The sequence below is a fragment of the Rhinichthys klamathensis genome, unplaced genomic scaffold (assembly GCF_029890125.1).
Source record: "Rhinichthys klamathensis goyatoka isolate OS25496 unplaced genomic scaffold, OSU_Roscu_1.1 h1tg000160l_1, whole genome shotgun sequence".
NCBI lineage: Eukaryota > Metazoa > Chordata > Actinopteri > Cypriniformes > Leuciscidae > Rhinichthys > Rhinichthys klamathensis.
Genome location: NW_026606694.1, coordinates 430,172 through 444,332, shown reverse-complemented (window position 1 = coordinate 444,332; position 14,161 = coordinate 430,172). Strand labels below are relative to the sequence as shown.

The 14,161-nt window shown below is 44.2% G+C and overlaps 1 protein-coding gene across 1 annotated transcript in view; it reads right to left on the bottom strand.

The window, feature by feature from the left end:
• raver2 (ribonucleoprotein, PTB-binding 2) overlaps window positions 1–14,161 on the bottom strand; it is an 89,353-nt gene that overhangs the window by 19,735 nt on the left and 55,457 nt on the right. Inside the window, exons 5-7 of the mRNA XM_056258830.1 lie at window positions 2,139–2,259; window positions 1,358–1,440; window positions 197–295 (exon numbers count right to left, since the gene is read on the bottom strand). Of these exons, the coding sequence (XP_056114805.1) occupies window positions 197–295; window positions 1,358–1,440; window positions 2,139–2,259 (303 nt within the window). The remainder of the gene's footprint in view (window positions 1–196; window positions 296–1,357; window positions 1,441–2,138; window positions 2,260–14,161) is intronic.

Genomic DNA, 14,161 nt, shown 5'->3' with positions numbered 1-14,161 from the left:
CTTTCTGAACAAAAACTGCAGTTTTCTCATTATTTACAAAAGGATTTAATGCAGACCAATAATATCCTTGCAAAAAACACAATTTAGACGGTTGTTGTATAACATGCATTATTTTGCTGGTAAGTGTACTGTGGTGATATATTTCTTTTGTTATGGGTATGTTGAAACACGTGAACACACACACACAGACACTCACATTAGTGATTTGCTTGTCTTTGATCTGTAAAAGCTGTTGTTGGGCCATCTGCATGTGAAGAAGATTCTGCAGAACAAGACCGTTTCCAAGAATGGCAGACTGCATGAGAGAAAGAGAGAAAGATAGATTGCTATACATACTTTTCTATTTATCTGTGAAGTAGCTGCCTATTTATCATAACATATTTCCCTCTAAGGTGTTCTTCTTTGCTGTACTATAACCTTTTTATCCATGATCGGCAACTTTATTTCTTTAGGGTGTTTCTTTAACTATAAGCACCTTTGCTTTGTGGACTTTTCAAATAAACCTTTCAAACTCGCACTAGTTTAGACCATCTACTTACAATGTCCAACAGTAGATATGCATGCATCACAGCAGAATTCTGTCATTTTGACATTTTCCTCCCTCCCTCCCTGAACCGTCATGAACTAATGTCATTTCAGCCACACTACTATTCATTTGGTGGTGGAAATAATGGAAATGACATCTGAAATATTTTTGAAATAAAATGGTAAACTCCATTGTGTTGCTAAAAGTAATTTCATTGGTAGCATTTTTTTGTATTCTATATAAACACATTTTTAAATATTCTGTTCAGAAGTGACATTTACCATTTACCTCATTTCAAGCATGAACTATGGGTATGGGTAGTTTACCCATACTGTTGGTAAACTAATAGATTAACTTTTCAAAACAACTTTGACAACAACCACAATAAACAAAATAGTTCATTGTGGTGGAAATGATGCCCCAACTCAAGGACAGTCATATTAAAAAAACAATATATATATATATATATATATATATATTAATAATAATACATTTTCAAAAAATAAATACTGAAATAATTTATTTTTGTTACATTCTTTGTTTAGGTTATTATAGACCTAAAAAAGTAATAATTATTTTTTTTTATTATGGATTTTTACAGTTTAAGATTTCAAGTCTGGGTCATTGGTAAAACAACCAAATCTATATATAAAAGGCATTTGAAAAGTAGCACAAGTAAATGATGAATGCATCATAAAAGTTTCCAAAAAGAAAGAAGTTAAAATATTTAATAATCAAACCCTTAAATATACAATATAAGAGCCTAAAGTTAAAGAAACACCCATCAGCATTAAGTCAGTGTTGCGGGTGATTCAAAGAGAAAGCATGTACCTGCTGTGCTTTTCCTAACTGTAGCAACGCTGCAGTCAGCGGTGGACGCAGGAAGGGAAGATTGTGTGGTCGCCCAAACTTTCCTGGTGGGAAACCATTAGATAAACCAAATGAGTGGGACAAATAAGAGAGGAAATCATGTGAAAAGAGCTTGTAAGCTCTCAAAATAAGAGAGATGGACAGCAGAAAGTATGTGGCCTATACTGGCAGCCCATGATTTCGTCATTCCAAAATTCCAGCTTCAGAACTAATGGCAAGTTGCTCCGGAATAGGTAGAGAAGTTTAACATTTAATCATGTGCTATATTTAGTGTTGTAATTGTGTGTTCTCTTTAAGCTCCGGCCTCCACTTCTTCCTCAGCTCATTTATTCTCCCACCCAATGAAAAGTTCATTTTAATATATGATTAGGCTTTCATCAAGGGGAAAAATCTGCTCAGAATCTACAGCACTGTTACAGGGATCACTGTTACACACACACACACACATATGCAGAGACATGAGAGATATTTCATCTCAAAAACTACAATCCTCACAGGAAACATTTTTGGCTCTGTCTGAAAAAGTACTTAAGCGTATTACTCATGAATATTCAATAAATTATTTGGCTAATAATAAGTAAAGAGACACTTAAGAGAGGCACAGAGAGAGAGAGAGAGAGAGAGAGAGAGAGAGAGAGAGAGAGAGAGAGAGAGAGAGAGAGAGAGAGAGAGAGAGAGAGAGAGAGAGAGAGAGAGAGAGAGAGAGAGAGAGAGAGAGAGAGAGAGAGAGAGAGAGTGTTACCTCCTCGTTTGGCGTTGGGGTAGGGTCTCATAAGGATCTGGAGAGCAGCAGGATTGGTCATACTGTTGAGGAACTGGGCCAGATTGGGTTCAGGCAGTAAACCTTTCTTATTGCTCAACATCTACAGAAGCACACACATATGACAAAGATAAAACAACAATTCATTATTTTATTATAAATAAAAAAAGCATATCCAAGCACTTATTATTGTTAACAGATTTTCTCCAATTTTTTGTCAGTTTAAACATCCTTAAAGCTGCTGTCCGTAGCTTTTTTTGGGTTAAAAATTATCCAAAATACATATTTGATAAAATACATAACCAGCCAGTGTTCAAAACTATCTGCTTGCCTTAGCTCGATGCAAAACGGTAAGCTTGTAATAATGTTTTTAATTCCAGTGGTACTGGTGGATTTCCGCGGGAGATTCGAGCATGTCTTTGCGTCATTACGTCACATCTGTACACATAAAGAAGGAGTCTCGGCTAGTATAAGCTATATTGCGTGTGAGGATGTTGGAGGTAGAGATTTATAGCCTTTTCTCACAGCACTTGATATAATTAAACTTATCAATTTGATGGCGGATCCAGAAAGGTTCAAACGACGATCATCATCAGTGACAACTAGAGACTCACCCGCTGTAACATGCAAAAGACTTCGTTCGGACTTCGGAGTGGCTACAGAAAAAAAGAGACTGCAACCGGACCCATGCGAAAACAAGGATAATATCGGAAGGACATTACATGATGTAGTCACGCAATGCTTGCTGACGTTGTTAACATTAACAATTTGAGAACATAGTATAGCTACTTTGCACGGTTTTGCGTGAAATGATAACTTATAAGCAATTGTTAGATTTAATCAGCGCGATTTACTGCAATGTCAGAACCAGAACAAAAGTGAATGTTTCTTACTAGTTCAGATGACATTTCCCGGTGAAAATTCTTATGTTGGTCATACTTCCAAAAAAGAATAATCTGTGATTCTGAATGACAATATCCACATCGGCGCGGTGACTGACAGCTGCACACTCTCCTCAAACACTGTGTTCATCCGCGCTGTGCCGTGTCGAGGGTGTTGAACTACAACTCACTTAAAGTTGATAATTCCGCGAATGACTGCAATTGCAGATTTCGAACAGAGATGGCGACAAAGAGGAAAAATGCCGGACTGCAGCTTTAAATAAGAATAATTTACTGGGAATCAAAATTGTGTCAAATAATTTTAAGTAAGAAATGTATCTTCAGTTAAAGGGATATATTTTCTTCTGTGGGAAACAAAGGTGATTTTTTTTAAAAAAATATGCAGGCCAATTTTTTTACATAAAAAAGTGGACGCTCCAAAAACAAAACAAAAACAAATTAAATAAACACCTGCACCATAAAAAGTTATATACAACTTCTGTATTATATCTTCAGGATGTTTAGAATAGACAAAACTGAATAACCGTGTAAAGCCTGACATAAAAAAAATAGTCAAACAAATATATATGTTTTTAAATGGAACAGTTTTTTGAACCTTTAGACAAAATATTTTAAATGAAAAAGGAAGAAATAAATGCATACAGTATGTGTTTTGTTGAGTATCATATCTGACACATCAGGCTCTTATGACCCATGAACAGTAGTATGATATAGAATATGGAGCTAAAAAAACACCTGTTTTATTCAGAGGCTTAATTTGAGCAAAGATAGGCAATTTGGTGCAGTTGCTCATATTTATATGGCCAAAAAGTAAGATTAAATTCTGATAGATTGTAATGTAAATCAGTGAGATCTTCATAAGAGTATAGAAACTTCACATAAAATGCATTTAAATATCAGTTGTCACTATATATTCCCCAAAAATCTTAGTAAGATGATATTTAAATGCTTACTTTATGTCAAAGCTCTCTAGTATCAAAGCTTATATCAAAGCTCTCTAGTTTTTATTTTGGGGGGCAAAACATACAGTATAGTGCAATACAATGATGAACGGGGAGATAAACAATAAACGCTCATCAGAGGCCTCACATTTTAAAATGATTTTTTTCTAAGTTGCTTCAGTTGAGTAAGTGTTCATTTTGAAATATTACTGACAATATAAGTTATTTTTATACTTACTTTAGAAAAATCAGTACAGTTTTCACAGCAAAAAGATACATGTAGCATGACCTGAAGAACATTTAAGAATTACAGTATACTAAAAGGCCCTTTACTTGGTAAAAAAGTAGTAAAACTATCAATCAGACGGCAAAAGGCATGTAGCAGATTGTGTAAAACAGATTTTTCTGATCATCTCTATAATTTAGAGGCTTTAGAAATGTATCAAATAATATGCTTATCAAATATGGTTCAGTAGGCTTTATAGGGTTAAGATGTTTTTTTCTTTTTTTTCTTTTTTTTTTTTTCTTTTCCTTTTCATATTTGATGTCTTGTCAAATGTTTATCCGGAATGTTTATATCCCAGCGGTGAGTGAGCATGTGTGACCACGAGTATTTGTTGGCATGGGGGAGACGCTTGCAGACATGCGGAACCCCTGATTAGATCTCTGATGTCTGCTAGAGGTGTGGATCCATCCCAACACACTCCAACTCCATCTGCTGACTACTACTCCCCCACCCACACAAACTTGTGCACACACACACACACATTGTGGTGCTTTCATACAGGAATGCGTGAAGCCAAGGATGTAACAACATATACAAGTATGGGAGGACATCTAGGTAATAATTTAAGAATCAGGGGAACATGGTGGTGGTGGTAGTGGCCTTGGGAGAAGCAGCAGATGGGTGGAGTATTTGGGAAGAGGGAGTGAAGAGACAGTTGGCCTATCTCTTTATAAGGATGACAAAAGCAGGGCCATGTCCCATCATGCCCCCTGCCTAGAGCTTCAGAGATGGATTAGCAGAACGCTCTGCTTCCAAAGAGCCATAAATTACAGCTCAAATGCTCTATTTACCACACCATTAGAAAATGAATTGAATCCATAAACACTGAAACAAAAACGTACTCGGGTACTAACGTAACTTCGGTTCTCTCTAGAAGAGGGAACGAGTACTGCATAAAATCTTACGCTAGGGGAAAACCTCTTTTCCACAAGATATTGAAGCCAAAAATTATCCTTAATTTTGAATTAATGTAAAACGCGTTGCGGTAGCATGCAGACATAGGCAAGGCAGCTCGCGTGCCTATTGGCTGTCCTGCGGCAACTGCAGCAGCCTATCGAGAGAGGCCCTTGGTGACGTCAGATCCAATGGGGGCGCTTCGCGCCCACTACGTCACCTCCCGCCAAAGCGGGCGTGGCCTGGGCCTTTAAATATAGCTCGATGGGCTGATATAATCTGTTTTTCATCGTCGAAGCGAACCAGAGCGTATTGCAGGCACGGCAATGATACTCGTTCCCTCTTCTAGAGAGAACCGAGGTTACGTTAGTAACCGAGTATGTTCTCTTACGAGAGGTTCTCTCGTACTGCTTAATATCTTACACTAGGGGAACACAGTGTAAAACGGCGTGCGTGCTGGGATCCAACCCCAAAGTCCCAAGGGCAGGTGCCCGGGGCTCATATAGTGCATAATCACCAGGGACTCACAAAGAGTCTGAGAAGAGAGGCTAGAAGCGTCATTCCCAATAAGTTAGAGTCCTAAGGGAGCTAATCACATCAACAGTGTTCCACAGAGTCAGGGTGAAATTGTTCGGCCTGAACTGTGTAACGGTATGGGTCTTACTCTTGCCCATGGAGTAATCTTATCGATCAGCGAGCGGTTGTAGTATTCTGAGCCGAAGCAACGGGGCAGACAATACTGATTTTAGACCAAAAGTAGTTTAGCCTGTAAGGCGGGAACCTCTAGGTTATAAAACCATATAAATGTAGACGGGGAGGCCCAGCCTGCCGCCATACAGATATCCTGCAAGGTAATCCCGCTAGACCAAGCCCACGATGAGGCCATGCCTCTTGTGGAGTGCGCTATAACACCTAAAGGACACTTCAAGCCTTTAAACGTGTATGCCAGCGCTATGGCATCAACTATCCATCTGAATAGGCTCTGTTTCGAAGCGGCTAGTCCCTTAGCACGTCCGCTGAACGAAACGAAGAGCTGCTCCGTCTGTCTAAAAACAGACGAGCGAGACACATAAGCTCTTAATGCCCTGACTGGGCAAAGGAAGCTCGCGTCCTTTTCCTCGTTGTAAACCGGCAGGGCACACAGGAAAATAACCTGAGCCCTGAACGGTGTGTTGAGGGATTTAGGCACGTATCTGTGTCTTGGTTTGAGTATGACTTTCGAGTCATTTGGCCCAAATTCCATACATGTCGCGCTTACTGAGAGCGCTTGTAAATCCCCTATGCGCTTTACTGAAGCAAGAGCCATAAGAAACACTGTCTTGAATGTCAGATGTTTCATGTCCGACAAATGGATTGGCTCGAACGGGGCACCTTTCATGGCTTCCCAAACCGTGGAAAGGTCCCACATGGGGACAGAGGGGGGTCTGGGAGGATTCAGCCTCTTAGCTCCTTTGAGGAAGCGGATGACCAGATCGTTCTTCCCCAGTGGCTGGCCAGTCACGGGTTTTGTAAACGCTGCTATGGCCGCCACATAAACTTTGAGCATGGATGGGGTTCTGCCCTTATGCAGTAGCTCTTGAAGGAAGGAGAGAACTTCCGTAACCCCACAGTCTAGGGGTGAAAAGCCTTGGGCTTTGCACCAGCCAGAAAACACAGACCATTTTGGGGAATAGAGTCGTCTAGTAGACGGCGCTCTAGCCTGCGTGATTGTGTTTAACACTCCCTCCGGCAGGTTTGCGGGTACCCTTTGATGGCCCATGCGTGCAGGGACCACAGCTCCGGGCGAGGATGCCAAATCGAGCCCTTGGCCTGAGAGAGGAGGTCTTTCCTCGTCGGTATTGGCCATGGGGCAGTGCTTGTCAGCTGCATCAGAACTGGGAACCAAGCCTGGTTTTTCCAGAGCGGAGCCACAAGTAGCACTGAGCATCCGTTTTCCCTGATTCGTTCCAATACCTGAGGCAGGAGCGAGACGGGGGGAAAGGAATAGAGTGGGCAGCGGGGCCAGCGCATCCCTGCTCTTGGAGAAAAACTTCGGACAGTGAGTGTTTTCTTGGGACGCAAACAGGTCTACCTGCGCTCTGGCGAATGTCTCCCACAGCAGTAGGACCATCTGCGGGTGCAGAGACCATTCTCCTGCTGGAACATTGTTTCTGGACAGTCTGTCTGGCCCCAGGTGACCAGGCACATGTGCTGCTCTCAATGAGCGCAGATTGTGCTGAGCCCAGACCAGGAGGCGTTCCGTCAGCCTGTAAAGGTTTCGGGACCTGACGCCACCCTGACGATTTATGTAGGCCACCACTGACATGGACACCACTTGTCCGAGCGGACCAAGACGCGGTGACCTTTTATTCGGGGACAAAAGCGCCTCAGCGCGTTGTCGACTGCCATCATTTCTAGACAGTTTATGTGTAGGAGTTTCTCCCGTTCTGACCACTGGCCAAAGAACGGTCTGCCCTCGAGCAGCGCTCCCCATCCCGAGGTGGAGGCGTCCGTGGACACCACCTTCACACTCGAGGAAGTCCCCAGGTTTACACCTGACTGGTACCAGTCGATTGCTCTCCAAGGTTTCAGAGCTGTGACGCATTTCTGATCGACCTTGAGGCGAAACAGACTGGAGGCCCATGCCCGAGGTGGTACTCGCGCTTTTAGCCATAACTGCAGCGGGCGCATGCGAAGCAGACCCAACTGGAGTATTGATGATGCCCAGCATGAGGCCCAGCATTTTCTGAAACCTTTTGAGTGGGACTATAGTGCCGCAGCGGAAGGATTTCGTGATGCGCTGAATGTTCAGTCTGCGCTTTGTGACAGTCGCGCTGTCATAGACAGCGAGTCCAGTTCTGTGCCCAGAAAAGATATTCTCTGACTGGGAGACAGCGAACTTTTCGCCCAATTGACTTTGAGACCTAGATTCTCGAGATGTTCGAGTACTATGGTCCTGTGTTCTATGAGCTCTGAGTGTGATCGAGCTAGAATCAGCCAATCGTCCAAGTAGTTCAAAACTCGCATGCCCCGAAGTTTCAGGGGTGCGAGAGCCGCGTCCATGCACATTGTAAATGTACGGGGTGCTAGGGACAGGCTGAACGGTAGGACTGTGTATTGATATCCCGGGCCCTCGAAGGCGAATCTCAAGAATCGCCTGTGACGTGACGCTATTTGTATTTGGAAATTCTGAACTGGTGTTTCACAAGCACTTTGTTCAGCTGTCTTAGACAGTCTTTTTTCGGTACCATAAAATATCTGCTGTATAAGCCCCCTTCGCTCTGAGCTTGAGATAAAGGCTCTATTGCCCCTTTGCTCAATTGTTTTGCTATTTCGGCTCGAAGCAATGAAAACTTTTACTGCACTGAAAACACCGTCGGCCTGAGGTGACTGTATGTGTGTTGGTTTTGTTTTCACAGAAACCGGGGGACATGCAGTGTGTAGTGTTTGTGGGCACTGTGTTGTGGGCACATTCACTACATTTAATGCACAATCGACATGAGTCGATTTTATTTGTGTGAGCCCTGTACTGTGGGCGGGCTGTGTTTGTGTGTAGAAATGAACACTGGGCTGTGGGCATTTTTATTACACTCATAACAGCATCGGTCGTGGCCGGAACACCAGAAATTACACTCTTCATGTGATTCATCTGGGTCGCCGTAAAAACGGCGTTTGTGTGCAGGCAAGCGGGCCGTGGTACCGGCTTATTTACAGCAGAATACACTGGAACAGTCGCATTTTCTGGAACTGAACGAGCGAAAAGTTTTGGTGGAAGTCTGGCCGGGGTGAGACTTGAACACAGTCATTTCCTAGGAGGGCTAGGAAGACTTTGAGGCCTCAGGCTTTATCTCAATCTTCGCACTCTGCGAAGGAGGAGCGCACTCGGGGGACAGCGGCTGGCAGAGCGAGAGCATGGTCTCTGGTCACGGGCCTGGCGGCGCTGTGAAGCGGCGGCGGGCAGAGGCTGTGGCTGGGTGCTTCGAGCAGACGACTGTTTTGGGTGACCTGCTGCGGAGCTAGAGCGCTTCGGAAGGAAGTGCTTCATAGCCTGTGACGTCTTCTGAACCTCGGCGAATCTATCCGCGAAATCCTTGACGGATGATCCAAAGAGGCCAGCTGGGGAGATGGGCGCGTCGAGGAACACAGAGCGCTCCGAGTCCGGCATCTCCGATAGCGTCAGCCAAAGGTGTCTCTCAGCAACGGTGAGAGAAGCCATGGTCCACCCAATGGCCTGTGCAGCGGATTTCGTGGCGCGAAGAGCCAGGTCTGTAGAGCCGCTCCTTAAATCCGGCACGCTGATAGCTTCCGGTCCTTCCTCATCCATTTTTCGGTCGGCCTGGAGTATCTGCAATATGGCCATAGAGTGCAATGCCGACACAGCCTGCCCAGCGGCGGAATAAGCGCGGGTGTGCATGGCGGAAGTAGTGCGGCAAGCTTTGCCAGCAGAGGGCAGGCAAAGATGGGCCACTACAGCTTCTTCCACGGGAGGAAGAGAGTGGTATCCTCTGTCTTTCGCACCGTCCACCACGGAGAATGCTGCTGAGACAGAGGAGCGCACTCTGGCTGAGAAGGGGGCGTTCCAGGACTTCGCGACTTCTTCATGGAGCTCAGGAAGAAAAAGGCGTGGGCTTAGAAGGCGGTGGGGCGCGGTCCCTTTGCAGGAAACATCCATCCAGCCGGTTGCACGCAGGCTGCGCGGGCGCCTCCCACTCAAGGCCGAGGCTCGCCACGGCCTGTAAGAGCAGACGCATCAGTTCCGACTCGATGCTGGCCCGCTTCCCTGACAATTCTCGGGCAGAGGGGGGGGGGGAGGTCCACGGAGTTCGCCCAATCCTCACTGTCCGACGCCAGTATAGAGCAGCTGGCCTCCTCCACAGATACAGCTGCCTCGTCGTCATCAATGGCGGAAGGGGCGGCCGTTGTCCGTCGGTGAGTGACCCGAGTGAAGCTGGCGGGCGAACCGGCGAGCTGTCGCAGGCTAGAGAAGGCTTGGGGACCCGCTGAGTACGGCGCTTTTTACGGCGCGGCACTGTAGCGGGTGGAAATGCCAGGCGAGTCCTCAGAGTCGCCATGGGTAATAGCACGCATTGAGGGCAGCCACCGTCAGCGAGCGCGAGAGCTACATGATCCTCTCCCAGGCAGAAAACGCAAATCACATGGCGGTCCCCGTCGCTGAGTGGGGCTCGGCACGAGCCGCAGGAGAAAGGCATCTTTAAAAAGACGCTTGCTCTTTTAGAGAGGATAGAGAGAGAGTGTGAGTCGCGGCGGCGAACACACTATGCAGAGTAAAAGGATATAACGCCGGAAAGCATAGCATGTACGGCGACTGAAGGCGGCGAGATGAAGGCCAGCGGCTTCAGATGCAGAGGCTCGTCCCGCAGAAGGCTTTTCTCAGACGGCGCGGCTTCTTCACTCCGGATCCAGCAATGAGTGAGCTTCGCTGAAGAGATGAAAAATCAGATTATATCAGCCCATCGAGCTATATTTTTAGGCCCAGGCCACGCACGCTTTGGCAGATGGTGACGTAGTGGGCGCAAAGCACCCCCATTGGTTCTGACGTCACCAAGGGCCTCTCTCGATAGGCTGCTGCAGTTGCCGCAGGACAGCCAATAGACACGCGAGCCGCCTTGCCTATGTCTGCATGCTGCCACAACACGTTTTACATTAATTCAAAATTAAGGATCATTTTTGGCTTCAATCTCTTGTGGAAAAGAGGTTTTCCCCTAGCGTAAGATATTACGCCGTACGAGAGAACCTCTCGTAAGAGAACATCAGGTGGTTTATACTAATCTAAATTTTCTCAAATTTGAGTTCTTAAATAACTGACAGTACAGATATAAAAATGAAGCAAATATTATTAAATAAGAGATCAGATTGTGTATGAACTATGAAGCACTGATTCTTCACCAATTCAGCGCATTTTAGAGGTATAATACAAAGTAATATAAAAGAATTAGGGATGGATGTTTCGATACCAAAACTGGCATCACACATTTAGATTAAAACTAAATCGTGCACGTAAGCAGTTCCCTACATCATTACAGGAAAATAAGTGATAACTGTACCGCTGCACTGGAAAAGCTCTACATGTGCATTCTGCCATCAAATGAAAGATAAAATTGGACAGAATGATAATAATAACTAATATGGAAAATCACATTTTAACAATACATTTTAACAGACATAATTATGCATGAAAATGACTATGATGCCAAGTAATATATACAGTGGGGGAAATAATTATTTGATCCCCTGCTGATTTTGTAAGTTCGCCCACTTACAAAGAAATGAAGGGTCTATAATGTTTATGGTAGGTTTATTTTAACAGATAGAGACAGAATATCAACCAAAAAACAGAAAAACACATTATATAAAGGTTGTAAATTGATTAGCATTTGATCGAGTGAGTATTTTGATCCCCAACCAACCAGCAAGAATTCTGCCTCCCACAGATTGGTAATGTGCCTATGTGGAACACAGACTAGTCTTGTCACTTTAAGAAAGTACTCCTAATGTCAGCTTGTAATGTGTATAAAAGAAACCTGTCCACAGAATCTGTATTTTCCATTCCATCCTCTCCACCACCATGGGCAAGACCAAAGAGCTGTCAAAGGACATCAGGGACAAGATTGGAGACCTGCACAAGCCTGGAATGGGCTACAAGAAAATATGGCTATGGGCTACGGAAATGGAAGATCTTTCCCGGTCTGTAGCTCCACGCAAGATCTCGCCTCATGAGGTAAGGATGATCATGAGAAAGGTGAGGGATCAGCCCAGACTGGGACCACAGTCACCAAGCAAACAATTGGTAACACATTACATAGCAATAGATTGAAATCCTGCAGCGCCCGCAAGGTCCCCCTGCTCAAGAAGGCACATGTTCAAGCCCTGAAGTTTGCCAATGAACATCTAATGATTCAGAAAAGGCTTGGGAGGAAGTGCTGTAGTCAGATGAGACCAAAATTGAGCTCTTTGGTATCAACTCAACTCGCCGTGTTTGGAGGAAGAGAAATGCTGACTATGACCCAAAGAACACAATCCCTGCGGTCAAGCACGGAGGTGGAAACATTATGCTTTTGTGCTGTTTCTCTGGTAAGGGTACAGGACGACTTCACCGTATTGAAGGGCTGATGGACGGGGCCATGTACCATAAAATCTTGGACGAGAACCTCCTTCCCTCAGCCAGAACACTGAAGATGGGTCGTGGATGGGACTTCCAGCATGACAATGACCCAAAACATACCGCCCAGGCAACCTCGAGACCTTAATCCTATAGAAAATCTGTGGAGGGAGCCGAAACGTTGAATTGCAAAGCGACAGCCAAGAAACCTTAAGGATTTAGAGAGGATCTGGAAAGAGGAATGGACCAAAATCCCTCCTGAGTTGTGTGCAAACCTGGTGACCAACTACAAGAAAAGTCTTACTTCTGTGCTTGCCAACAAGGGTTTCTCCACCAAGTACTAAATTATGTTTTGCTAAGGGATCAAATACTTATTTCACTCGCTGAAATGCAAATCCATTTATAACCTATATATAATGTGCTTTTGGTTGATATTCTGTCTCTATCTGTTAAAATAAACCTACCATAAAAATTATAGACCCTTCATTTCTTTGTAAGTGGGCGAACTTACAAAATCAGCAGGGGATCAAATAATTATTTCCCCTACTATATATATATATATATATATATTAGGGCTGTCAAATGATTAATCACGATTAATCACATCCAAAATAAAAGTTTTTTTTACATAATATATTTGGGTGCACTGTGTATAATTATTTTGTATATATATATATATATACACTCACCTAAAGGATTATTAGGAACACCTGTTCAATTTCTCATTAATGCAATTATATAATCAACCAATCACATGGCAGTTGCTTCAATGCATTTAGGGGTGTGGTCCTAGTCAAGACAATCTCCTGAACTCCAAACTGAATGTCAGAATGGGAAAGAAAGGTGATTTAAGCAATTTTGAGCGTGGCATGGTTGTTGGTGCCAGACGGGCCGGTCTGAGTATTTCACAATCTGCTCAGTTACTGGGATTTTCACGCACAACCATAGGGTTTACAAAGAATGGTGTGAAAAGGGAAAAACATCCAGTATGCGGCAGTCCTGTAGGCGAAAATGCCTTGTTGATGCTAGAGGTCAGAGGAGAATGGGCAGACTGATTCAAGCTGATAGAAGATCAACTTTGACTAAAATAACCACTCGTTACAACCGAGGTATGCAGCAAAGCATTTGTGAAACCACAACACGCACAACCTTGAGGCGGATGGGCTACAACAGCAGAAGACCCCACCGGGTACCACTCATCTCCACTACAAATAGGAAAAAGAGGCTACAATTTGCAAGAGCTCACCAAAATTGGACAGTTGAAGACTGGAAAAATGTTGCCTGGTCTGATGAGTCTCGATTTCTGTTGAGACATTCAGATGGTACAGTAAGAATTTGGCGTAAACAGAATGAGAACATGGATCCATCATGCCTTGTTACCACTGTGCAGGCTGCTGGTGGTGGTGTAATGGTGTGGGGAATGTTTTCTTGGCACACTTTAGGCCCCCTAGTGCCAATTGGGCATCGTTTAAATGCCACGGCCTACCTGAGCATTGTTTCTGACCATGTCCATCCCTTTATGGCCACCATGTACCCATCCTCTGATGGCTACTTCCAGCAGGATAATGCACCAGGTCACAAAGCTCGAATCATTTCAAATTGGTTTCTTGAACATGACAATGAGTTCACTGTACTAAAATGGCCTCCACAGTCACCAGATCTTAACCCTATAGAGCATCTTTGGGATGTGGTGGAACGGGAGCTTCGTGCCCTGGATGTGCATCCCACAAATCTCCATCAACTGCAAGATGCTATCCTATCAATATGGGCCAAAATTTCTAAAGAATGCTTTCAGCACCTTGTTGAATCAATGCCACGTAGAATTAAGGCAGTTGTGAAGGCAAAAGGGGGTCAAACACAGTATTAGTATGGTGTTCCTAATA